The 24,902-nt window shown below is 41.9% G+C and overlaps 1 protein-coding gene across 1 annotated transcript; it reads right to left on the bottom strand.

The window, feature by feature from the left end:
* Nucleotides 1–17,343: 17,343 nt before the first annotated feature.
* LOC112250965 (leucine-rich repeat-containing protein 24-like) lies at nucleotides 17,344–24,403 on the bottom strand. The gene is made up of 5 exons (XM_024421539.2): nucleotides 23,860–24,403; nucleotides 20,927–21,100; nucleotides 20,481–20,759; nucleotides 20,110–20,278; nucleotides 17,344–19,906 (listed from the first exon to the last, which is right to left on the bottom strand). Exons 2-5 carry the CDS (start codon nucleotides 21,077–21,079, stop codon nucleotides 18,768–18,770), a joined length of 1,740 nt encoding a protein of 579 aa, XP_024277307.1. The 5' UTR covers nucleotides 21,080–21,100; nucleotides 23,860–24,403; the 3' UTR covers nucleotides 17,344–18,767.
* Nucleotides 24,404–24,902: the final 499 nt, after the last annotated feature.

Here is a 24,902-nt window from a genome sequence, read left to right as displayed (position 1 = left end):
TTCAAGTCTTCTCTCATTGATCTAGACAGGTCTGTCATCATGGCATGCGACACTTTGGGGTGGACACCCACCTGTCTCGATCAATGAGGGTAAACTTGAAATATAAAACCTGGCAGGGTTGTACAAGGTTGTACAATTATTCTGGGTTATACTTGTAAAACCATTGCAGTAAAATGTTAAGACCTTCGCTTCAAACAGTTACACATGTTTCATTACACATTTCATTTATGGATTCTGGCAATGACATTTCAGCTGGAGCTTTTGTCGTGAGTTGCATGTTAATGACAGATCGGCATCTCAATGCATTTCTAGTCTAAAGTACAATACATTTCGCAGTGTGCAGACCTCCACAATCAACATCATACCCCAAATAAGCAATTTTGGATGAGCCTATTAATTACAAGCACCGTTGACCACCTCCCTCCCTTCTGGTGTTTCTTCATGTTCTTCTTCAGATAGTGTTTTGGTTCGTCCTCCCAATGGCACATGTTCAAAGTGGATGGCCCTTGATAATGTCCTTTACAGACCATTATGTCCTACCAGTACACCAGCAACATGAGAGAAGTTTGGAACGGATCTCTCTCCATGCTCACTCCACGTGGACTCGTGTCGCACTCATGAGAGAAAAGGCAGTTGATACCTTCAACTGGATACTGTGTACGGGTTGCTGGCTCTGACTCAGGTCTCATGGTAGAAGTGGTGAAGGACAGGGCCGTAGTGAACGCCATTGTTGCCGTTACTTCAGCCGGTTAGAGGGGGTTTGAGGCTCACACTGTTCTAGGCCAAATTATCCCGGCCATGCATCTAGATACCATCTGTGGTCACCTTCGCCAAAACCTCGAGAGAGGACAGACCAGAACAACAGTTTAGTTTCGGGCATTTCTGATTCAGGAAATCCAATACAAATTATTAACTGTATGACTAATTTTTACTACTACCAATATTCTTAATACAGATTTCCAGAACAAATGTCAATAACAACACACAGTTGAAACCATTTTTACCCTTCTCCATATTGGCTTATAATCCCTATCATCTTGACAATCTCACTGCAGAGTTACGGGGTCAGGGAGTTAGAGGGCTAATCCTTAGGGAGAAATCCCACCATCCAGCAGACCCAATCTGGTGAGATTTGTTATTGAACCGAGACAAAAACAAAGCAAACAAAACAACAGCAATACACATATATCACTTGAGGTGGGGAAAACTTCAATCCATTTGGAGTAACTATCAACCACTACCAACACATGTATTCCTTTTATAGGCAGGCATGTGAACAAAATCAATTAGCATATTTACCAAAGGGCCCCAGGGGACTGGTAATTCCCCTTAGGACACATGTCTCACATTGAGATTCAAGCATCCAAAAAACCATCAATGCCTCTTTAATCAAAATAACAAATAAAATTAGAATTACAGCCCTTGACGACTCCATCTTAACTTAGTTGTATCCCATAAGGTAATGGTAAAATAAACTAGAGACAGGTGTCCCTCATTCAGTGGCAGCACTCTCTCTCTGTCCTTCTCGTGCTTTGAATCACACATAGCACAATTGATCAATTCTAAACTTCTAATTATTAGTGTTTACATAGCCCATTTAAATCTCATCAAATGTCTCTCATCTTTCTAGTGAGGGTGATCAGACCTCACCAGAAAGTCAGAACAGAGGTCAGTCAGCCCTAGTTTGTTTGTTTCCCTGTATGTCAGACATTATTTAATGATATTTTAAACATTTTGTGTATCAGGTTTACATTGGGTTTTTCATTACATTTCTTATCAAGAGAATTTACATGTTTGCAACCAAAACTCTGACAATAGAAACTTCAGAAAATGTCATTTGTGTACCCTTTAAGTTGCATCCTTTCTGACCTGTGAAACCCCCCCCAAAAAAAGCACACAATAAATCAGAGTATTAACCACTAACAAATATTCATTAACAGGTGGGTTGTGTGTGGATGCTGGCATGTGTGTGCTAAAAATCGTAGGATTAAAAACAAACAACTGGACACAGTTCAACGTAATGGAAACAGATTGTTTTAGATGACATTGCATTCTTACTTAAATCACTGGTGCTACCCAAACTATAGAATTGAGTAATACATTGTCAAAAACGTGTCTTATTAATTATTCATACCTCTGTCCCAAATTTCCCCAAGGCCTGTTTGAGTTCAGTGTGTACTGGCTATCTGTTGTTCCATAGGAAGCTTATCACTGACCCAAACACGAGATGGCGGCCTCATTTAATATCAGTCCCAATGCCCAATGCAAAACATTTACGTATTGAAATTACTAAGACATTGCATTAATAAAGTGCTATCTGAAAACCAATTACCATTCATTTTGTTACTTCACACTTATTAAATGTCTATCATTTTAAGATGAATATGTAATGATTGGGAGGGATCAATATGTATTAACTGTGCTGGCACGGACTATCAGTCCCCTGTAGATGACATGATGCTCTGTCCATAATAAGTGTCTAATGGTTGAGTAGGTGAATACAGAAAATCAGTTGGTCTATTTAACAGGGTATGGGGTGCCTTCGGTAGGTATTGAGACCCCTTGACCTTTTCTACATTTTGTTACATTACAGCCTTATTCTAAAATTGATTTTTTTAAATCCTCAAAAATCTGCACACAATATCCTATAATTTTTTTGATTTTTGCAAATGTATTACATTTTTAAAAACAGAAATACCTTATTTACATAATTATTCAGACCCTTTGCTATGAGACTCAAAATTGAGCTCAGGTGCATCCTTGAGATGTTTATACAACTTGATTGGAGTCCACCTGTGGTAAATTCAATTGATGGACATGATTTGGAAAGGCACACACCTGTCTATATAAGGTCCCACAATTGACAGTGCATGTCAGAGCGGAACCCAAGCCATGAGTTCAAAGGAATTGTCCGTTCAGCTCTGAGACAGGACTGTGTCGAGGCACAGATGTGAGGAAGGTTTCCAAAAATGTCTGCAACATTGAAGGTCCCCAAGAACACAGTGGCCTCATCATTCTTAAATGGAAGAAGTTTGGAACCACCAAGACTCTTCCTAGAGCTGGCTACCTGCCCAAACTGAGCAATCAGGGCAGAAGGGCCTTGGTCAGGGAGGTGAACAAGAACCCGATGGTCACTTTGACAGAGCTCCAGAGTACCTCTGTGGGGTTGGGAGAACCTTCCAGAAGGGCAACAATCTCTGCAGCACTCCACCAGTTTATGGTAGACGGAAGCCCCTCAGTAAAAGGCACATGACAGCCCGCTTGGAGTTTGCCAAAAGGAACCTAAATACTGTTGAACCATGAGAAACAAGATTCTCTGGTCTGATGAAACCAAGTTTGAACTTTGGCCTGAATGTCAAGTGTGGCTTTTGGAGGAAACCTGGCACCATCCCTATGGTAAAGCGTGGTGGTGGCAGAATAATATTGTGGGGATGTTATTCAGCGGCAGCGACTGGGAGACATGTCAGGATCGAGTCAAAGATGAACGGAGCAAAGTACAGAGAGCTCCTTGATGAAAACCTGCTCAAGAGTGCTCAGGACCTCAGACTTGGGCGAAGGTTCAAAATCAAATCAAATCAAATTTATTTATATAGCCCTTCGTACATCAGCTGATATCTCAAAGTGCTGTACAGAAACCCAGCCTAAAACCCCAAACAGCAAGCAATGCAGGTGTAGAAGCACGGTGGCTAGGAAAAACTCCCTAGAAAGGCCAAAACCTAGGAAGAAACCTAGAGAGGAACCAGGCTATGTGGGGTGGCCAGTCCTCTTCTGGCTGTGCCGGGTGGAGATTATAACAGAACATGGCAAAGATGTTCAAATGTTCATAAATGACCAGCATGGTCGTATAATAATAAGGCAGAACAGTTGAAACTGGAGCAGCAGCACGGCCAGGTGGACTGGGGACAGCAAGGAGTCATCATGTCAGGTAGTCCTGGGGCATGGTCCTAGGGCTCAGGTCCTCCGAGAGAGAGAGAGAGAAAGAGAGAATTAGAGAACGCACACTTAGATTCACACAGGACACCGAATAGGACAGGAGAGGTACTCCAGATATAACAAACTGACCCTAGCCCCCGACACATTAACTACTGCAGCATAAATACTGGAGGCTGAGACAGGAGGGGTCAGGAGACACTGTGGCCCCATCCGAGGACACCCCCAGACAGGGCCAAACAGGAAGGATATAACCCCACCCACTTTGCCAAAGCACAGCCCCCATACCACTAGAGGGATATCTTCAACCACCAACTTACCATCCTGAGACAAGGCTGAGTATAGCCCACAAAGAACTCCGCCATGGCACAACCCAAGGGGGGCGCCATCCCAGACAGGATGACCACATCAGTGAATCAACCCACTCAGGTGACGCACCCCTTCCAGGGATGGCAAGAGAGAGCCCCAGTAAGCCAGTGACTCAGCCCCTGTAATAGGGTTAGAGGCAGAGAATCCCAGTGGGAAGAGGGGAACCGGCCAGGCAGAGACGGCAAGGGCGGTTCGTTGCTCCAGAGCCTTTCCGTTCACCTTCCCACTCCTGGGCCAGACTACACTCAATCATATGACCCACTGAAGAGATAAGTCTTCAGTAAGGACTTAAAGGTTGAGACCGAGTTTGCGTCTCTGACATGGGTAGGCAGACCGTTCCATAAAAATGGAGCTCTATAGGAGAAAGCCCTGCCTCCAGCTGTTTGCTTAGAAATTCTAGGGACAATTAGGAGGCCTGCGTCTTGTGACCGTAGCGTACGTGTAGGTATGTACGGCAGGACCAAATCAGAGAGATAGGTAGGAGCAAGCCCATGTAATGCTTTGTAGGTTAGCAGTAAAACCTTGAAATTAGCCCTTGCTTTGACAGGAAGCCAGTGTAGAGAGGCTAGCACTGGAGTAATATGATCAAATTGTTTGGTTCTAGTCAGAATTCGAGCAGCCGTATTTAGTACTAACTGAAGTTTATTTAGTGCTTTATCCGGGTAGCCGGAAAGTAGAGCATTGCAGTAGTCTAACCTAGAAGTGACAAAAGCATGGATAAATTTTTCTGCATAATTTTTGGACAGAAAGTTTCTGAGTTTTGCAATGTTACGTAGATGGAAAAAAGCTGTCCTTGAAATCGTCTTGATATGTTCTTCAAAAGAGAGATCAGGGTCCAGAGTAACGCCGAGGTCCTTCACAGTTTTATTTGAGACGACTGTACAACCATTAAGAATAATTGTCAGATTCAACAGAAGATCTCTTTGTTTCTTGGGACCTAGAACAAGCATCTCTGTTTTGTCCGAGTTTAAAAGTAGAACGTTTGCAGCCATCCACTTCCTTATGTCTGAAACACATGCTTCTAGCAAGGGCAATTTTGGGGCTTCACCATGTTTCATTGAAATGTACAGCTGTGTGTCATCCGCATAGCAGTGAAAGTTAACATTATGTTTTCGAATAACATCCCCAAGAGGTAAAATATATAGTGAAAACAATAGTGGTCCCAAAACGGAACCTTGAGGAACACCGAAATTTACAGTTGATTTGTCAGAGGACAAACCATTCACAGAGACAAACTGATATCTTTCCGACAGATAAGATCTAAACCAGGCCAGAACTTGTCCGTGTAGACCAATTTCACCTTCCAATAGGACAATGACCATAAGCATGCAGCCAAGACAACGCAGGAGTGGCTTTGGGACAAGTCTCTGAATGTCCTTGAGTGGCCCAGCCAGAGCGCGGACTTAAACCCGATCGAACATCTCTGGAGAGACCTGAAAATAGCTGTGCAGCAACGCTCCCCATCCATCCTGACAGAGCTTGAGAGGATCTGCAGAGAAGAATGGAAGAAACTTTCCAAATACAGGCGTGTCAAGCTTGTAGCGTCATACCCAAGAAGAATCGAGGCTGTAATAGCTGCCAAAGGTGGTTCAACAAAGTACTGAGTAAAGGCTCTGAATACTTACTTAAATGTTATTTCAGTTTTTTATTTTTTTATAAATTAGCAAAAAAATCTAAAATCCTGTTTTTGCTTTGTCGTTATGGGATATTGTGTGTAGATTGAGAAAAAAATAAATAAAGCTGTAACCTAACAAAATGTGGAAAGAATCAAGGGGTTTGAATACTTTCCGAAGGCACTGTATTTCAAAATATATTACCATGGTGGAGGAAAGTGTTTGTAGTTTTATTGGTTAGGGGTTAGTCAACTCCTGTACAATGCTTTAATCTTTATGAAATGATCCATAAAGGGACCACTCAACATTTCTTAAATCACTTTTTACAACACTTACATACTTCTAAGTGTGAGTGTGCATGTTGTATAATAATTAAAAAATATATGTTACTTCATATCTCGAGTAACCCATTATACTCAATATTATGTTACTTTATCTCTAGTAACCCATTATACTTTGTGCATTGAGTTTTACATCACACATTCCTCCTCTACACCAGTGTTCTACTCATACAGGCGTTGAAATATTCACTCTAGTGTTCTATTTAATAGCATATTTGGGAATAGTACTTTCTCCTTTCATACATGTAACTCCATACAGAATCCCTATATAATATTGTACATCTTTAGTTATTCACGTCTACTCCATTTTTATGTTTCGTTTTATTGGTTGTACTATTACTTTTTATTTTATACAAATTAATTTCAATTGACTTACTGAAATCATTTGCTGTGTCCCTCAATTGTTTGCGGTGATGATGTCTCCTCCTGAGTAGCTCACATTAAGGGTCTGGGCGGGTCTTGTCTCTTTTGGTCAGACAGGAATTTCCCTCACGCTTCATAAAGCGTAACAGGAGCATTGGTAGACACAATGTAAGTAAGATAATTGTATGTCCCTCTAACTGCCCTGAATGTCTCTGCTGATGCAGAGACCAGATTGAACCAGATTTATGCTGTTAGCACTGAGGCAGTGTGCTCTAGTAGGTCCACTGTCTGCAGCTCACCCTGGACGAACATACATAACATGAGAATATCTACTTCTGCTAAGCTTCCCAGTAAAGAAGTAAAAACAAGCAAGCATCCAAGAAAAGTGCTCAAAATAGCCAACATTAACACATGTAGCTTAAGAGACAAGGTTCATGAAATGAATAACTTGCTAGTAACAGATTACATTCATATTCTGACTATTTTTTTTTTAACCTTTATTTTACTAGGCAAGTCAGTTAAGAACAAATTCTTATTTTCAATGACGGCCTAGGAACAGTGGGTTAACTGCCTGTTCAAGGGCAGAACGACAGATTTTGTACCTTGTCAGCTTGGGGATTTGAACTTGCAACCTTTTGGTTACTAGTCCAATGCTCTAACCACTAGGCTACACTGCCACCCCTATATCTGAAACTCACTTAGATAATACCTTTGATACAGTGGTAGCAATACAAGGTTATAACATTTACAGACAATACAGAAATGCCAATGGTGGAGGTGTTGCTGTTTATATTCGGAACCATATTCCTGTAAAGCTTAGAGATGATCTCAAGTTAAATACTGTTGAAGTAATATGGCTACAGGTTAATCTGCCACACCTAATGCACATTTTGGTGCGAAGCTGTTATAGACCACCAAGTGCTAACAGTCTTGAATGTAGTGATCACAATATAGTAGCCCTATCTAAGGAAAACCAAAGTACCAAAAGATGGGCCTAATATAGTGTATAAGAGGTAATACAATACGTTTTGTATTAATTCCTATGTTGTTGATGTAAAGAATATCTGTTGGTCCATGGTGTGTAATGAGGAGCAAACAGACACTACACTTGTCACATCTATGAAATTGCTTATTCCAGTTACTAATAAGCATGCATCCATTAAGAAAATGACTGTAAAAACTGTTAAATCCCTGCAAATTGAGAAATCATGTGACTTAACTGAATAAAAAGAAGAAACTACACTATGAAACAAAGATAAATGACAAAGAATGATAGTAAAAACCTTAGGAGCAACTTAAATTACATTTTGGAGAAAAAAAAGGCCAACTCCATCATTCATTGAATCAGGTGGAATCATTCATCACAAAACCGACTGATATTTTTTTTTAACAACATGTTTCATTGGCAAGATTAGCAAACTTACTGTATAGGGATGCCCGATATATCGGTGAACATATCGGAATCAGACGATATTAGCTAAAACTGCCAACATCAGTATTGGCCTGATGTCTAGTTTATGTTAAAAACCGATGTCAAAGCTGCCATGCATACGTACATATATAAAGTAAATCAAATCAACTCAAATTTTATTTGTCACATACACATGGTTAGCAGATGTTAATGCGAGTGTAGCGAAATGCTTGTGCTTCTAGTTCCGACAATGCAGTAATAATCCAACAAGTATAACTTGTCTAACTAACAATTCCCCCCCCCAAAAATACTGTCTTATACACAGTGTAAGGGGAAAAGAATATGTACATAAAGATATATGAATGAGTGATGGTACAGAGCAGCTTAGGCAAGATACAGTAGATGGTATCGAGTACAGTATATACATATGAGATGAGTATGTAAACAAAGTGGCATAGTTAAAGTGGCTAGTGATACATGTATTACATAAGGATGCAGTAGATGATATAGAGTACAGTATATACGTATACATATGAGATGAATAATGTAGGGTATGTAAACATTATATTAGGTAGCATTGTTTAAAGTGGCTAGTGATATATTTTACATCATTTCCCATCAATTCCCATTATTAAAGTGGCTGGAGTTGAGTCAGTGTGTTGGCAGCAGCCACTCAATGTTAGTGGAGGCTGTTTAACAGTCTGATGGCCTTGAGATAGAAGCTGTTTTTCAGTCTCTCGGTCCCAGCTTTGATGCACCTGTACTGACCTCGCCTTCTGGATGATAGTGGGGTGAACAGGCAGTGGCTCGGGTGGTTGTTGTCCTTGATGATCTTTATGGCCTTCCTGTAACATCGGGTGGTGTAGGTGTCATGGAGGGCAGGTAGTTTGTCCCCGGTGATGCGTTGTGCAGACCTCACTACCCTTTGGAGAGCCTTACAGTTGTGGGCGGAGCAGTTGCCGTACCAGGCGGTGATACAGCCCGCCAGGATGCTCTCGGTACATGACATAATGACGCCACGTAAAATCTTGTGCTACACGTGCAACACAATATTCCTAACCTAGCCCACAATGTTTGCTGTGTGGATCAACAAGTTGAGAAGTCATTTGAAAGAGTAAGAAAATTTCAGCGAGACAACTCAAAGGCGAAATCCATTAAAGCAAAGATAATGGAATTCGTTGCCCTTGACAATCAACTGTTTTCTGTCGTGGGTGATGTTGGCTTTCGCTGACTAGTCGAGCACCGGTATATACACTACCAACTGCAGTATTTTTCAGATGTTGCCCTATCGGAGATACACAGTAATAGCGTCACTGCTATTAGCTTTACGACATACATACTATGGAATGCCGTTAGGGTCTTTACGTGTCAAAAAATATACAGTAGCACTGTCAAAGCTGTACAAAAAAGTCTGCAAACAAACAAACACCGGCCACAAATTATAAGTTAACAATACTGCGTGGGTCATAAAGCATCATTTGTTCAATCGCAACTTCTGGGGTAGCTAGCTTTAGCTTGATACCTAGCTAGCACCAATACATCCAGCCTGAAAACAATGACGAGTAGAAACTGCAGTCATTTTCATTATTCTTAGCAATGTTTTAGGACCACTATTGTTTTCACTATATATTTTACCTCTTGGGGATGTTATTCGAAAATATAATGTTAAATTTCACTGCTATGCGGATGACACACAGCTGTACATTTCAATGAAACATGGTGAAGCCCCAAAATTGCCCTCGCTAGAAGCATGTGTTTCAGACATAAGGAAGTGGATGGCTGCAAACTTTCTACTTTTAAACTTGGACAAAACAGAGATGGTTGTTCTAGGTCCCAAGAAACAAAGAGATCTTCTGTTGAATCTGACAATTAATCTTAATGGTTGTTCAGTCGTCTCAAATAAAACTGTGAAGGACCTCGGCGTTACTCTGGACCCTGATCTCTCTTTTGAAGAACATATCAAGACTGTTTCAAGGACAGCTTTTTTCCATCTACGTAACATTGCAAAAAAAAAATGTATCCATGCTTTTGTCACTTCTAGGTTAGACTACTGCAATGCTCTACTTTCTGGCTACCCGGATAAAGCACTAAATAAACTTCAGTTAGTGCTTAATACGGCTGCTAGAATCCTGACTAGAACCCAAAAAATGGATCTTATTACTCCAGTGCTAGCCTCCCTACACTGGCTTCCTGTCAAGGCAAGGGCTGATTTCAAGGTTTTACTGCTAACCTACAAAGCATTACATGGGCTTGCTCCTACCTATCTCTCTGATTTGGTCCTGCCGTACATACCTACACGTACGCTACGGTCACAAGATGCAGGCCTGCTAATTGTCCCTAGAATTTCTAAGCAAACAGCTGGAGGCAGGGCTTTCTCCTATAGAGCTCAATTTTTATGGAACGGTCTGCCTACCCATGTGAGAGACGCAAACTCGGTCTCAACCTTTAAGTCTTTACTGAAGACTCATCTCCTCAGTGGGTCATGTGATTGAGTGTAGTCTGGCCCAGGAGTGTGAAGGTGATCGGAAAGGCTCTGGAGCAACGAACCGGCCTTGCTGTCTCTACCTGGCCGGTTCCCCTCTTTCCACTGGGATTCTCTGCCTCTAACCCTATTACAGGGGCTGAGTCACTGGCTTACTAGGGCTCTTTCATACCGTCCCTAGGAGGGGTGCGTCACTTGAGTGGATTGAGTCACTGATGTGATCTTCCTGTCTAGGTTGGCGCCCCCCCTTGGGTTGTGCCGTGGCAGAGATCTTTGTTGGCTATACTCGGCCTTGTCTCAGGATGGTAAGTTGGTGGTTGAAGATATCCCTCTAGATGTGTGGGCCCCCACTGTGCTTTGGCAAAGTGGGTGGGGTTATATCCTTCCTGTTTGGCCCTGTCCGGGGTTGTCATTTGATGGGGCCACAGTGTCTCCTGACCCCTCCTGTCTCAGCCTCCAGTATTTATGCTGCAGTACTTTATGTGTAAGGGGGCTAGGGTCAGTTTGTTATATCTGGAGTGCTTCTCCTGTCCTATCCGGTGTCCTTTGTGAATTTAAGTATGCTCTCTCTAATTCTCTCTTTCTTTCTCTCTCTCGGAGGACCTTAGCCCTAGGACCATGCCTCAGGACTACCTGACATGATGACTCCTTGCTTTCCCCACTCCACCTGTCCGTGCTGCTGCTCCAGTTTCAACTGTTCTGCCTGAGATTATTATTATGTGACCATGCTGGTCATTTATGAACATTTGAACATCTTGGCCATGTTCTGTTATAATCTCCACCCGGCACAGCCAGAAGAGGACTGGCCACCCCACATAGACTGGTTCCTCTCTAGGTTTCTTCCTAGGTTTTGGCCTTTCTAGGGAGTTTTTCCTAGCCACCGTGCTTCTACACCTGCATTGCTTGCTGTTTGGGGTTTTAGGCTGGGTTTCTGTACAGCACTTTGAGATATCAGCTGATGTACGAAGGGCTATATAAATACATTTGATTTGATTTAGAAATCCTTGAGTAAGTCTTAGCTAGGTTGCCACTTGTTGTTCGCCTATTGAACTTCAGTTCATGAAAATAAATAGCTAGCCAACTACTTAAACCTGTTGCCAAAAGTTAACGTTATAACCAGCCAGCTAGATTCATCTGGCTAGAAAGGCTCGACAGGACCGTGTTGTGTTGTGAAAGCTAGTCACAATAAGGATTATGCACAATAGTGGAATTTGCGGGTTGTCTTCAAAATAAAAGTATGTAATTGACAGTGATGCAAAGAATATAAATAGTAGAATTATGCCATACTTTTATTTTGAAGGCTAACAAATTCCACTATTGTGGATAATCCTTATTGTGGCTAGCTTCACATAAATGGGTCCGACCACCATTGATCAACTAAGAACTGTCTTATAAATTAGGGTTATTTTAGATGATGACACCTCGCTATATAGTTAGCTAGCTAATTATAGCTATTGAAACAGATGTCGATTCACTATATTTTTGGGAAGAACATTGTTTTGCATCCATGAGTTAGCTAGCTTTTTTAATGAGCAGCACTGTAGGTGCGCGAGCACCAGCATCATATCATCAATGAATCGTTGTGACATATGAAATACGAGTGATAGTGTAATCAATGTGTAATAACTACATAAAAAAATGAATGAATGCGTTAAATTATTATGTGACGTGAAGTCGTATTCAGGTCCTGATTGGTCAAGAAGCTTATTTGACATGTCAAATAGTGTTATTTGACGTGTATCTTTTTTGACATGCAAAGACCCGAACAGCGTTCCATAGAAATATTAGTTGAAAATGAAACGATTGAACAAATGAACAACCAAACAGAACAGCAAGTAAGTGAAAGAAATAGGTTTTATTAAGTTTTACTGGTAATGGGGACATACAGAAATGCCAACAGAATAACTTTTTGGTCAGTGTAGAATGTGTGTGTGTGTAACCTTTATTTAACTAGGCAGTCAGTTAAGAACAAATTCTTATTTACAATGACGGCCTACCCTGACCAAACCCGGATGACGCTGGGCCAATTGTGCATCTCCTTATGGGACTCCCAATCATGGCATGATTGGGACAATCATCCCAATCATGTGATACAGCCTGGATTCGATCCAGGGACTGTAGTGACACCTCTTGCACAGATGCAGTGCCTTAGCGCGCTGTGTCCATGTGTGTGTGTGTTAACTATTTAACTGTGCTAGAATGCTTGAAAGGCCACTAAAATTGTAAATATCGGTTATCGGCATCAGGGTTTTTTTTGGCAAGGAAAATATCGGATAACGGTGTTGGTCAAAAATGCAATGTCAGTGCATCACTAATACTGTAGGCATGACATGCCAGCAACAAAGGCTGACAATACACATCCAAGTATATTTGACAAAATTAAGACAGACAAGTGTTGTAATTTTGTATTCTGTAATGTGATTGTGGAATAGGTGAAAAAATTATTGTTGTCTATCAACAATAACAAGCCACCGGGATCTGACAACATGGATGGAAAATTACTGAGGATAATAGCGAACGATATTGTCACTCCTATTTGCCATATCTTCAATTTAAGCCTACTAGAAAGTTTGTGCCCATGCACATGCATCATTCCTCTACCTAAGAATATCAAACCCCCTTTTAATAGCTCAAATAGCCAACTAATCAGCCTGTAACCCTTAGTAAAGTTTTGAAAAAAATTGTATTTGACCAGATACAATTCTATTTTACAGTAAACACATTTTCAGCACGCTTATAGGAGACATTCAACAAACTGATGCTAAAAAGATTGTGGGGCTGTTTTTTTAGACTTCAATGTGGCTTTTGACATTATCGATCAAAATCAAATCAAATTGTCATGCCCTGACCATAGTTTGCTTTGTATGTTTATAGGTTTTGTTTGGTCAGGGTGTGATCTGAGTGGGCATTCTATGTTTTATGTCTAGTTTGTCTGTTTCTGTGTTTGGCCTGATATGGTTCTCAATCAGAGGCAGGTGTTAGTCGTTGTCTCTGATTGGGAACCCTATTTAGGTAGCCTGTTTTGTCATTGTGGGTTGTGGTTAGCAGATGTTAATGCGAGTGTAGTGAAATGCTTGTGTTTCTAGTGTCGTAATATCTAACAAGTAATCTAACAATTCCCCAACAACTACCTAATACAAACAAAACTAAAGGGGTGAATGAGAATATGTACATATAAGTATATGGATGAGCGATGGCCGAGCGGCATAGGCAAGGTGCAATAGATGGTGTAAAATACATGTTATATGAGTAATGAAAGATATGTAAACATGATTTAAAGTTGCATTATTTAAAGTGGCATTGTTTAAAGTGACTAGTGATCCATTTATTAAAGTGGCCAGTGATTGGGTCTCAATGTAGGTAGCAGCCTCTCTGAGTTAGTGATTACGGTTTAGCAGTCTGATGTTCTTTCAATCTCTCGGTCCCAGCTTTGATGCACCTGTACTGACCTCGCCTTCTGGATGGTAGAGGTGTGAACAGGCAGTGGCTCGCGTGGTTGTTGTCCTTGATGATCCTTTTGGCCTTCCTGTGATCAGATGCTGTAGGTGTCATGGAGGGCTAGGTAGTTTTCCCCCGGTGATGAGTTGTGCAGACCGCACCACCCTCATGAGAGCCTTCCGGTTGAGGACGGTGCAGTTGCCATACCAGGCTGTAATACAGCCTGACGGGATTGTCTCGATTGTGCATCTGTAAAAGTTTGTAAGGGTTTTAGGTGCCAAGCAAAATTTATTTTGGTTGAATAGAGGTTAAATAGACACAGTTGCGCTTTCTTCACCAAACTGTCCGTGTGGGTTTACCATTTCAATGTGATGTGTACCTCGAGGAACTTGAAACTTTCCACCTTCACTGCTGTCCCGTCGATGTGGATAGGGGGGTGCTCCCTCTGCCTTTCCCTGAAGTCCACAATCAGCTCCTTTGTTTTGTTGACGTTGGATGAGAGGTTATTTTCCTGGCACCACACTCCCTGTGCCCTTGCCTCCTCCCTACTTTATGACTCTTCATCACTGAGTGGTTGGTCTTGGGAAGGGTGGCTTTTTGCATGAAAAAGAGACAAGACAAGCATTGCTTTCACCCATCACCTTCTCCAAAAATGAATCCATTCTCATTGATCTTTCGAAAAACCTTTGTTTGACCTTTGTGCTCTGGTCTGATTGATAAATGTTTACATGTCATCCTATCATAGAGCTCTTTCAGCTTCAGACATGCCTGAAAGCAAGGAAATTAAACTTTGACTCAACATGTCCAGTTGAAAATGAGCCCAAGTCTTTATATTCTGACATTTAGTATAAACAATCCAATTCAGAGCAACAGTAGGCCTACAAATGCCTACCTCTCTTAAATGGTGTGGGTGTTCTATTCAATTCTGAGGGAACTCCTCTCCTGAATAATCAGCAGGACTATTAAAACAGCAATTACTCAAATTTAATAATGATTTCAGATGAACACTCAAGCCACACCCAGACAGCCAATAATGCACAATTCAGAACTACAAAAACAAGGTTAGTGTTCCACGGGATTCCAGTGTATCCGTTGCAAAAGACGATAGGCATATCGTAATATTGACAGAATCATATTCAATGCCCTTTAATAGCACTATACCTGAGTCCATGTGCACATCTCCTTGCCTCTCCTCACTGCTGGTGGCGTGCTTTGCGTTGGCCCTATAAATCTATCTGAATCAAACACGTCCCTTGATGAAATCCAAACATCTAGGGCTGAGTTTACACTGGCAGCCTAACTCTGATATTATTTTCACTAATTGGTCTTTTGACCAATCCAGATCTGAAAAAGATCTGATGTGAAAAGATCTGATATGATTGGTCAAAAAAACAATAAGTGAAAAAAATATCAGAATTGGGCTGGCTATGTAAACACAGCCTAATAAACGCTGCCATTGGTAGCCTTTTCCTCTTTTTCTCTGTGCACTTCTGGCATACAGGTGTTTTTACTGGACCATGCTTACTTTCTGTTAAGTTGCTATTCAGTGTGGGGCAGATCAATCAAACCCACACTGCAGAAAAACACTTCATTTTTGTATTCTTGCATTGACATCAAAACCAGCTTTCATGCAACTGTGTCTAATTTATATAATTTCATGACACGCTTTGGGCCTCCATTATTTCCATGCATTGGTTTAATTCAATACATGGATAATATATGGATAATTTTGCACAAATTACCAATTTAGTAGAAATATAGTTTCATCTGAAACGGCAACAGAGAGAGAGAGAGACAACAGTAACCGTATTTATTTGGACATGGAATAGAACATACGATTGAAGTCGGAAGTTAACATACACCTTAGCCAAATACATTTAAACTCAGTTTTTCACATTTCCTGACATTTAAATTCCCTGTCATTTAAATTCCCTGTCTTAGGTCAGTTAGGATCACCACTTTATTTTAAGAATGTGACATTTCAGAATAATAGTAGAGAGAATGATTTGTTTCAGCTTTTATTTCTTGCATCACATTCCCAGTGGGTCAGAAGTTTACATACACTCAATTAGTAGCATTGCCTTTAAATTGTTTAACTTGGGTCAAATGCTTTGGGTAGCCTTCCACAAGCTACCCACAATAAGTTGGGTGAATTTCTGCCCATTCCTCCTGACAGAGCTGGTGTAACTGAGTCAGGTTTGTAGGCCTCCTTGCTCGCACGTGCTTTTTCAGTTCTGCCAACACATTTTCTATAGGATTGAGGTCAGGGCTTTGTGATGGCCACTCCAATACCTTGACTTTGTTGTCCTTAAGCCATTTTGCCACAACTTTGGAAGTATGCTTGGGGTCATTGTCCATTTGGAAGACCCAATTGCGACCAAGCTTTAACTTCCTGACTGATGTCTTGAGATGTTGCTTCAATATATCCACATAATTGTCCTGCCTCATGATGCCATCTATTTTGTGAAGTGCACCAGTCGCTCCTGCAGCAAAGCAACCCCACAACATGATGCTGCCACCCCCGTGCTTCACAGTTGGGATGGTGTTCTTCGGCTTGCAAGCCTCCCCCTTTTTCCTCCGAACATAATGATGTTCATTATGGCCAAACAGTTCTATTTTTGTTTCATCGGACCAGAGGACATTTCTCCAAAAAGTACGATCTTTGTCCCCATGTGCAGTTGCAAACCATAGTCTGGCTTTTTTATGGCGGTTTTGGAGCAGTGGCTTCTTCCTTGCTGAGTGGTCTTTCAGGTTATGTCGATATAGGACTCGTTTTACTGTGGATATAAATACTTTTGTACCTGTTTCCTCCAGCATCTTCACAAGGTCCTTTGCTGTTGTTCTGGGATTGATTTTCACTTTTTGCACCAAAGTACGTTTATCTCTAGGAGACAAAATGCGTCTCCTTCCTGAGAGGTATGATGGCTGCGTGGTCCCATGGTGTTTATACTTGCGTACTATTGTTTGTACAGATTAATGTGGTACCTTCAGGTGTTTGGAAATTGCTCCCAAGGATGAACCAGACTTGTGGAGGTCTACAGTTTTTTTCTGATTTCTTTTGATTTTCCCATGATGTCAAGAGGCACTGAGTTTCGAAGGTAGGCCTTGCAATATATCCACAGTTACACCTCCAATTGACTCGAATGATGTCAATTAGCCTATCAGAAGTTTCTAAAGCCATGACATCATTTTCTGGAATTGTCCAAGCTGTTTAAAGGCACAGTCAACTTAGTGTATGTAAACTTCTGACGCACTGAAATTCTGATACAGTGAATTAGAAGTGAAATAATCTGTCTGTAAACAATTGTTGGAAAAATTACTTGTGTCATGCACAAAGTAGATGTCCTCACAGACTTCCCAAAACTATAGTTTGTTAACAAGAAATTTGTGGAGTGGTTGAAAAACAAGTTTTAATGACTCCAACCTGTGTATGTAAACCTCCGACTTCAACTGTATGTCAATACAAACCACAAATAAATCATTTTCAAATAAAAGTATTAAAAATATCTGAAATTAAATTAAAAGCTTGAAATGCAGTTTTACAGTGACAATCTGGGTAGGACAATACAGTGTTTTAATTCTAGACTGTATTGCTTTTATCACTGTTCCGCCTCAAACACACCAATGTCCAGCATCCAATGGGATTACCAGACTCTTTCCCTGTAGCCTACAGCTGTTGGGTGAAGCTTGCGCTGGGGTCCACTGTACTTCCACTTTCAAACAAATACTTTTCAACATCTGAATGGCAAAAACACAGTTTTAATGAAGGCTAATATTGTTGTGGATTTGGTAGTTCCTGGTGGAATTTCAGAAAATAGTCCCAACTGAGTGCCATACAGCAATGCACTGCAAATATGTATGCAGCATATGTCACACACCAAAACCTACTGTAATCTTGTGCTGGACCACAGACATTTTACCAGATTCCATTGAAACCAATACATATGCTGAGGTATACTGCAAACACAGTAAGCTAAAGGCTATTGAAACACTTTATCATGAGAAAAACACACACATTGAATCACATTAGGTTTACCTTGTTTGGTAAACAAAAAAATGTTGAGGTACAAGCGACAAAAATATTCCCATAAAGCTAAGCCCTACAGTACTTTCATATATTTCAAAAATTATTATTTTAAAGTTAAAGGAGATGACTGATTTATGGTACTGCCTGCAAATGTAATACATCTCCTTATCTTCAATTCATGCATGTGTGCATATAGTCACCAACATAATGAAATGAACTGAACCTGAAGGGGAGAGAGCCTGTTTTACTGACTGTATACCGTTGTTTGATTGACGCAATCTTTGGAAGTAACTTGTTGTAGGATGGAGGGATCCGGGTTGGTCAGCAGTATTCTGCCACAAAGTACTCCTTTCTTATAGCCTTATGATACACCTTCCTCTTACATTTCTAAACATCTCAGAGTCCAACCAGGTGAGCCTGTTTAGGCCCCTATTTCAGTTTACTTTTTATAAACAGCAGAAGTGTCACAATAAGGGTCTCTCCACCAAACATTACTCAGTCCATTGAAATGGTTCTCCATACTTACTATAGTAGCTACAGTATATGTTCAAGCTGGACAAAGGACTAATTTTCTCATATCACAGTAAGGTATAGTACAGTGGGGGTTTTGGTTGAGGGAGGCATGTCTCCTGCCATGTCTTTATGTCGTACTGCTGCTCAAACTTGTCACTCTGGAGCAAGAGCAATCAGGATTTATGATTCATCTGAACCCTCATTGCAGTCTGGAGGTTTGGTCACCAAGTGACATTAAGCACTCTGGACTAGCTCATTGTGAATGTCGTCCTAGGGGCCTTCAGCAGTGGATCTCATATGCAATTTGTGAGTCGAGGAACAAGCCTGTGTGATTCAGAAACAAGCCCTCCGACTCGGCTGTCACCGGCTCTGCCTCCCCGCCCTCCCCTGCCATCCTTCTCATTGTCCGTATATCCGGCTCTATCTGGGGCTTTGTGGGAGACAGTGCTTCCTGCTGTTGGTACCCTAGAGTGGTGGTAGTGGCTGTGGTGGAAGGTGGGAGGACGGGTTTAGCCCGGTTCAGAACATACATCTCGTGCCCGCGCTCATCCCGATACTCCTCCAGCTGGGCAAAGGTTGTTGGTCCGTCTGAGTAATCATTGACATACAGGATGCTTTCCTCCTTGTCCTCTGTCTCCTTCTGCCGATGGCGTTGTCGGCTGTAGATCATGGCCACCAGGAGAAGAGCTGTGAGGGCCAGCAGGGAGATCCCTATGGCGATGGCAGTCTGAGTAGCAGCTCCCAGTGCGCTGAAGGCCATGCTGCCAAGGGCGTACAAGGGCTCTCGACTCACATCTGACGACGTCGGCCGATTGGAGCGCAGACGAGGCCAGGAAGGAGCGTAGGAGGCAGGGGACCAACTGGACGAGGACGAAGAGTTGATTGCGAGCTGAAAGGTCACACGGGCCACCCCTCCAGCGTTCCAGGCTTCGCACTCATACAGCCCGGCGTGAGCCACTGTCACGTTGCTAAGGAACAGCATCCCACTGCCAGTGTCTGGATCGAAGCGCTCCCCATCCTCCTTCTGGAGTCTCACCCGTCCTGCAGCTGGATGTATTGCATCCTCAGCCCCCACAGTCCCTACACCGCCCAGGTCCTGCACCAGCCCCCGGGGGGAGAGCTGCACCTTACCCTGGGAAGCCTTCCTCCAGGTGACCTGCGGCCGGGGGTAACCAGATGCATGGCAGGAGACGCGCATGCTCTCCCCCAGGCGCACGGCCAGGCGGCGGGGTTCCAGCTGAACCAGAGGGGGGATGCACACCAGGCTGTTAAGAGGCACCTCCACCAGGCTGAGGTGGGAGAGGCGGGGTGGCTCAGAACAGACAAGGCGCCGCTCGGCCGAGCTCAGCAGGCGCTGGCCCTCCTCATCGATCCAGCTGCGCAGCCAGTGCAGGGCACAGTCGCAACGCCAAGGATTGTCTACAGTAGGAAATTATAATTTGACGGGGGGGTGTGGCAATGTCAACAAAGGGGAATGGAAAGGATGCAACACAACATTGAGACAATTAAGACAAATCATTTGAAAGAGGTCATTCTATTTGAAGAACAAGGTCAATATATTTACTGTAGGCTTCTTTTTTGGTCCCAAAGCCCTACCCCAAATCCTGTCCTTTGGCCCTCACCTGTGACACGCAGCACCTGCAGGCTGACGAGGGGCCGCAGGGTGGCAGGGCCGATGGTGTGCAGGTTATTCCGGCTGAGGTCAAGCAGGGCCAGAGAGGACAGACCAACTAGAGCTTGGTCTCCCAGAATCTCAATGCTATTCTGCTGCAGGTGAAGCTCTTGAAGACGCTAATGGAAGCAGGGATTGTAATCATTATTAGGAATGAATAGTGATATTATGTAGAGGAAGTGGTTTAAGTTGAAGCGTTGATTGTTGTGGTGGAACTCTAGATGATTATCAGGACAAACAGTCTGTTTACAAGGGAGGAGGGGAACACTAGCATTGGTTTGACAAAACATTAACTGAGTTACTGATAATAAGGGGACTGACCTGTAGGCCTCTGAAGGTATAGTCCTGTAGGCGAGTGATGTCATTTCCTGCCAGGTAGAGGATGCGGAGGTGCTCCAGGCCCCTGAACATGTCTGCTGTGACCAGGTGGATGCGGTTCCCGTTGAGGGCCAGCTCCAGAAGCTGACCCTGGCTCTGGAAGGCCCCGGGCTCCAGTGCTGAGATACTGTTGTTCTGCAGATACAGGTAGTGCAGACGGCCCAGCTGGGAGAGGTCTGACAGACGGATCTGCCCGATAGCATTGTCCTGAAGGAAGATGGTCTAATTGGAATAGATGGGCATAATTAACAATAAGCATAACTCCATATGTAAACGCTAACAAGAGTAGGTACGCCTGAGTGAGTGTATGGATGATTCAAGCATGGCTATATTGTGTGGTGGGTGGTATCTGGGAAACAGACATGCAGACATATTGAGTCAATGCTAACCTGTGTAGAAGCTGGGACGTGTGAGGGGATGTCCCGGAGGCCCGTAGAGCCACACTCCACAGTCAGGCTGTAGCAGCGACATCCCACTGGACAGCCAATGGATGGGAGAGCATGGAGAGATAATATCAGGATAGCCAGAAGAGAGAAGGCCATCGCACCAATAGGACAGAGATCCTAGAAAGAGAGACAGACAACTTGAGGAAAGAGAAATGGAAGTTTAAGCAGTGTTTCCCAACTCCAGTCCTCCAGTATCTCTAACAGTACACATTTTTGTTAAAGCCTCAGACAAACACACCTGATTCGACTCATATAGGGCTTGATGATAAGTTGAATCAGGTGTGTTTGTCCGGGGCTTCAATAAAAATTGGTACTGTTGGGGGTACTGGTGGAATGGTGTTGGGACATTGGTTTAGAGAGGGCAGGGTAAAACTGGTTAAAGTAACAAAGAAATATATCATTTTTTTGACAATATCCCAATCTGGTCATTTGTATATGTCATTGTGAACTCAAAGGGGACATACTTGCGAACATAAGCAACCATTTAAATGCAAACAGTTTCTCCTGCTCAAAATATGTATCAGCCAATTAAAATCGTTGATTTTCTTGCACGTGGCAGAATGCAAAATTGTAGCCGGTCCAGTCAGATAAAATGGCACGTTAGCCCTATGCTATGTGGTTACACTTACATTTAGCCTTACAACATTTTATAGGCTATGCATAATGATAATCATCCACTTTGTCACATGCGTTCTGAATTGAGCATCAAGGACCGGCAGTAAAAAAAAGAATCCTCAACAAAAAATCTCGATGTGAGGCGGACCTCAAACCCATGGTTAAAGGGCACTATTGATTTCGAGTCAACCGAAATGTGTGCCACCGAAAAGCGATGTTGATAATAGTAGCCTACATGACTGCTATTTGACAAGTACATAAGGCTCTTCGTTTTTTAACGATATATGATAAACTTACATAAACGTATTTCTATTTTTTACAGAAAAGCACATGTTCATTTGCACCCCAGTATCTCTACCTGCACATCATCGTCTGCACATCTATCACTCCAGTATTAATGCTCAATTGCAATTATTTCACCTCTATGGCCTATTTATTGCCTACCTCCCTACTCTTCTACATTTGCACACACTGTACATAGATTTTTCTATTTTACTTTTCTATTGTGTTATTGACTGTACGTTTGTTTATGTGTAACTCTGTGTTGTTGTTTTTTGTCACACTGCTTTGCTTTATCTTGGCCAGGTTGCAGTTGTAAATGAAAACTTGTTCGCAACTGGCCTACCTGGTTAAATAAAGGTGAAATAAAAAATAAAATAAATAAATAAACATGGATGTGTGTGAAACAGATAAACAAAAACTTTGGATTTTGTCAAGTATAAAAATGTTGTCCAACGCTGGTAGTAGTTAGTAGCCTAGTCAAGGATGCATCAATGCAATATTTACAGACAACGTTTTGTTACAGACCAATGGAACAAAAGTAATCCTTGAATTTGTTAGCTTAAAATGTCCCTATAGTGGCCCAGGTTGACCTATTTTAAAAAATGCCATTAGTTGGTGGATATAAAGTCTGAGATCTTTGATAGGCTGATGGAGAATTTGTTCCAGGATATAATCACTGCCACCCAGTGAGGTTAGCAAAGGGCTAACTTGTGCCATGTTATCTGATGGGACCAGCTACAATTTAGTGTTCCGTCACGTGCAAGTAAATCAACGATCTCAATTAGCTGATACGCATTTTGAGCGGAAAAACTGGGCCCCAAAATGTTCTGCCCGAGTGCATAAACAAAATGCAAGTGTCAGCACTCATGTTACATGCTGACACAATACAGTGTCACGTAGAATCAGATCAGAAAAAAGGGCAGTTTATTACATGGCTGTTGCTTTCTATGATATTAATCCAGGTTGCTTCTGGGCTGACTTCTCCAGACTGTCAATAATAAAAGTTGGTATTTTTAAAATGACTACTCTATCAATTAATGTATTTTCTATGCATCTTACATGTAAGGCATGCTATACTTGTATGTTGCTTCGGATGATGACTGTAAAAAAAATGTGTCACAAACAAATTGGAGGGAAATTAACTGTGTCACTTCAGGAGCCTAATTAAGCAAAGGGTCACTTAATTTTCACAAACTGATTAGGCACGCTAAAACAATATTGAGGAGTCTTTATTAGGAAGATTCCATTGCCTGCTCTCCAAACATAAGCTGCTGCTGCAGGCAGCTGTGGAAGTACAGGCTTGTGTTGAAAAGATAAGCACAACATTTCCTTGGAGAAGATGAGGTCAACTCCAGACAGTGACCAGGCAGTGAGCATCTTCCTCTAATAAGCCTGACATCTAGCAAGGGCCTGGAGGCATTCATGAGGAGCGGTGATGTAGCTCCAGGGGAATAGGCTATGCAGCATCCATGGTGGTATTGATATGTTTTGTAAAAGAAGCCTATCATGGTCATGCCTCGAAGATCTGATGCTCCTGACTTCATAGCACTGATTGCATATGAGAGGCCTTTTGGGGGTTGTAGCCCATTGTAACTGCAATAAGTCAGAGGATGAGAATATGCCAAAAATGAATCATAGCAAATATTCAGCAGATGATCATTATTTATATCTAGGCCTAGACAGATGGCTACACAACCACCACTTACAACTAATTTATGATAATATGAACACTAATAATGTTGTTACTAGGCCTACTGCTAATAAGTAATAATATCTAATGAATAATAGTCATGCGTTGTTATATCATAATTACTCATAGGCTGATAATTTAGCCTACAACAATACACTACCACATTAAATCAATATCTGATACAACCTACACTGTGATAAAAACGACTAAACATTAGAATACACACTGCCCAGTCCACAATATATCACCGTTTTTTAAAGAAAAAGAGGCACCATCGGTGGGCACATACCAGATGAGGATGTAGAGATGCGCTATACAATTACAATCGCCCAGATGTCGAATGGATCCGCACGGAAGAGCGCGTTATTATTTTGATGGGAATCACATATATATCGTATATATTGGTAGATTAAAATCATATTCTAACGGGATCTCCTCGGTAAAAGACACATCCGACGTTTTGAACACATTGTCCAAGGCCACTGTCGAGCCATTATTATGGCACAGGGCCCCGCAAATAAATAGGCTAAAGAATAATAACCGATACGTGAAGGCTACAGTATACGGCCACACTCCAAAATAGAAGCTTCAAGCCGACAGACTTGTATTCCAAAAAATGAAAAATTATTTTGATGAATCAGGATTTCTCCTTTTTCATCCTATGTTATCTTGTCAACCTTCTTGCGCTCGTACGGTGTCATCCAATTCACTACGTTCCTCGTCTCTAGCCCCTCCCTTTCTCTCTCAAATGGATCACTTAACAGCGTTACAGTTGAATTGTTAACACTTGCTTTGTTTCCTTCTTGCCTTTTGTTTTCTGTGATCTATTCCAGACGTTCCTATCAAATAAATAGCTTGGATACCACTTTCTATGCCTTGTTTCTAAATAACATACAAACGCGCGCAGGCTTACAGCGTTTCTCAAACTCGGTCCTCGGGACCCCGTGGGGTGCACGTTTTTTTGTTGTTGTTGCCCTAACACTAAACAGCTGATTGAAATGATCAAAGACTGATGATTCGTTGATTATTTGAATTAGCTGTGTAGTGCTAGGGCAAAAACCAGAGTTAGGGAAACCCTGGACTATCCTTTCCCTTAGTCCTGTGTTTTTTTCAATATGGTAACAGTGTCTTCATCACTAAAAGCTTAATCCACATTATTGCAATATAATAACAATATTACTATCTAATCCATTTTAATGAGGAGGGGAAGGAGGATTGTAACCATTAGGAATTAGGATAGTAGGTGGTAATCCATGACTGGATCCTTATATTCCTTCATGAGAGACAAATACATTGAGTGCGTAATGTGATCAGTGATATTAACTAGTTTAA

This window comes from Oncorhynchus tshawytscha, linkage group LG05 (genome assembly GCF_018296145.1).
Source record: "Oncorhynchus tshawytscha isolate Ot180627B linkage group LG05, Otsh_v2.0, whole genome shotgun sequence".
NCBI lineage: Eukaryota > Metazoa > Chordata > Actinopteri > Salmoniformes > Salmonidae > Oncorhynchus > Oncorhynchus tshawytscha.
Note: the sequence above shows the minus strand (reverse complement) of the source record. Positions and strands in the feature narration are given on the sequence as shown.

Bases quoted from the DNA above. Each gene is read 5' to 3' on its own strand.
- LOC112250965 (XM_024421539.2), bottom strand. From the start codon at position 21,079: ATGGCCTTCTCTCTTCTGGCTATCCTGATATTATCTCTCCATGCTCTC. The intron at 20,279-20,480 runs GTCAGTCCCCTT...TGCTTCCATTAG, and splicing joins ATACCTTCAGAGGCCTACAG to CGTCTTCAAGAGCTTCACCT. The intron at 19,907-20,109 runs GTGAGGGCCAAA...TTCCTACTGTAG, and splicing joins GCAGGTGCTGCGTGTCACAG to ACAATCCTTGGCGTTGCGAC.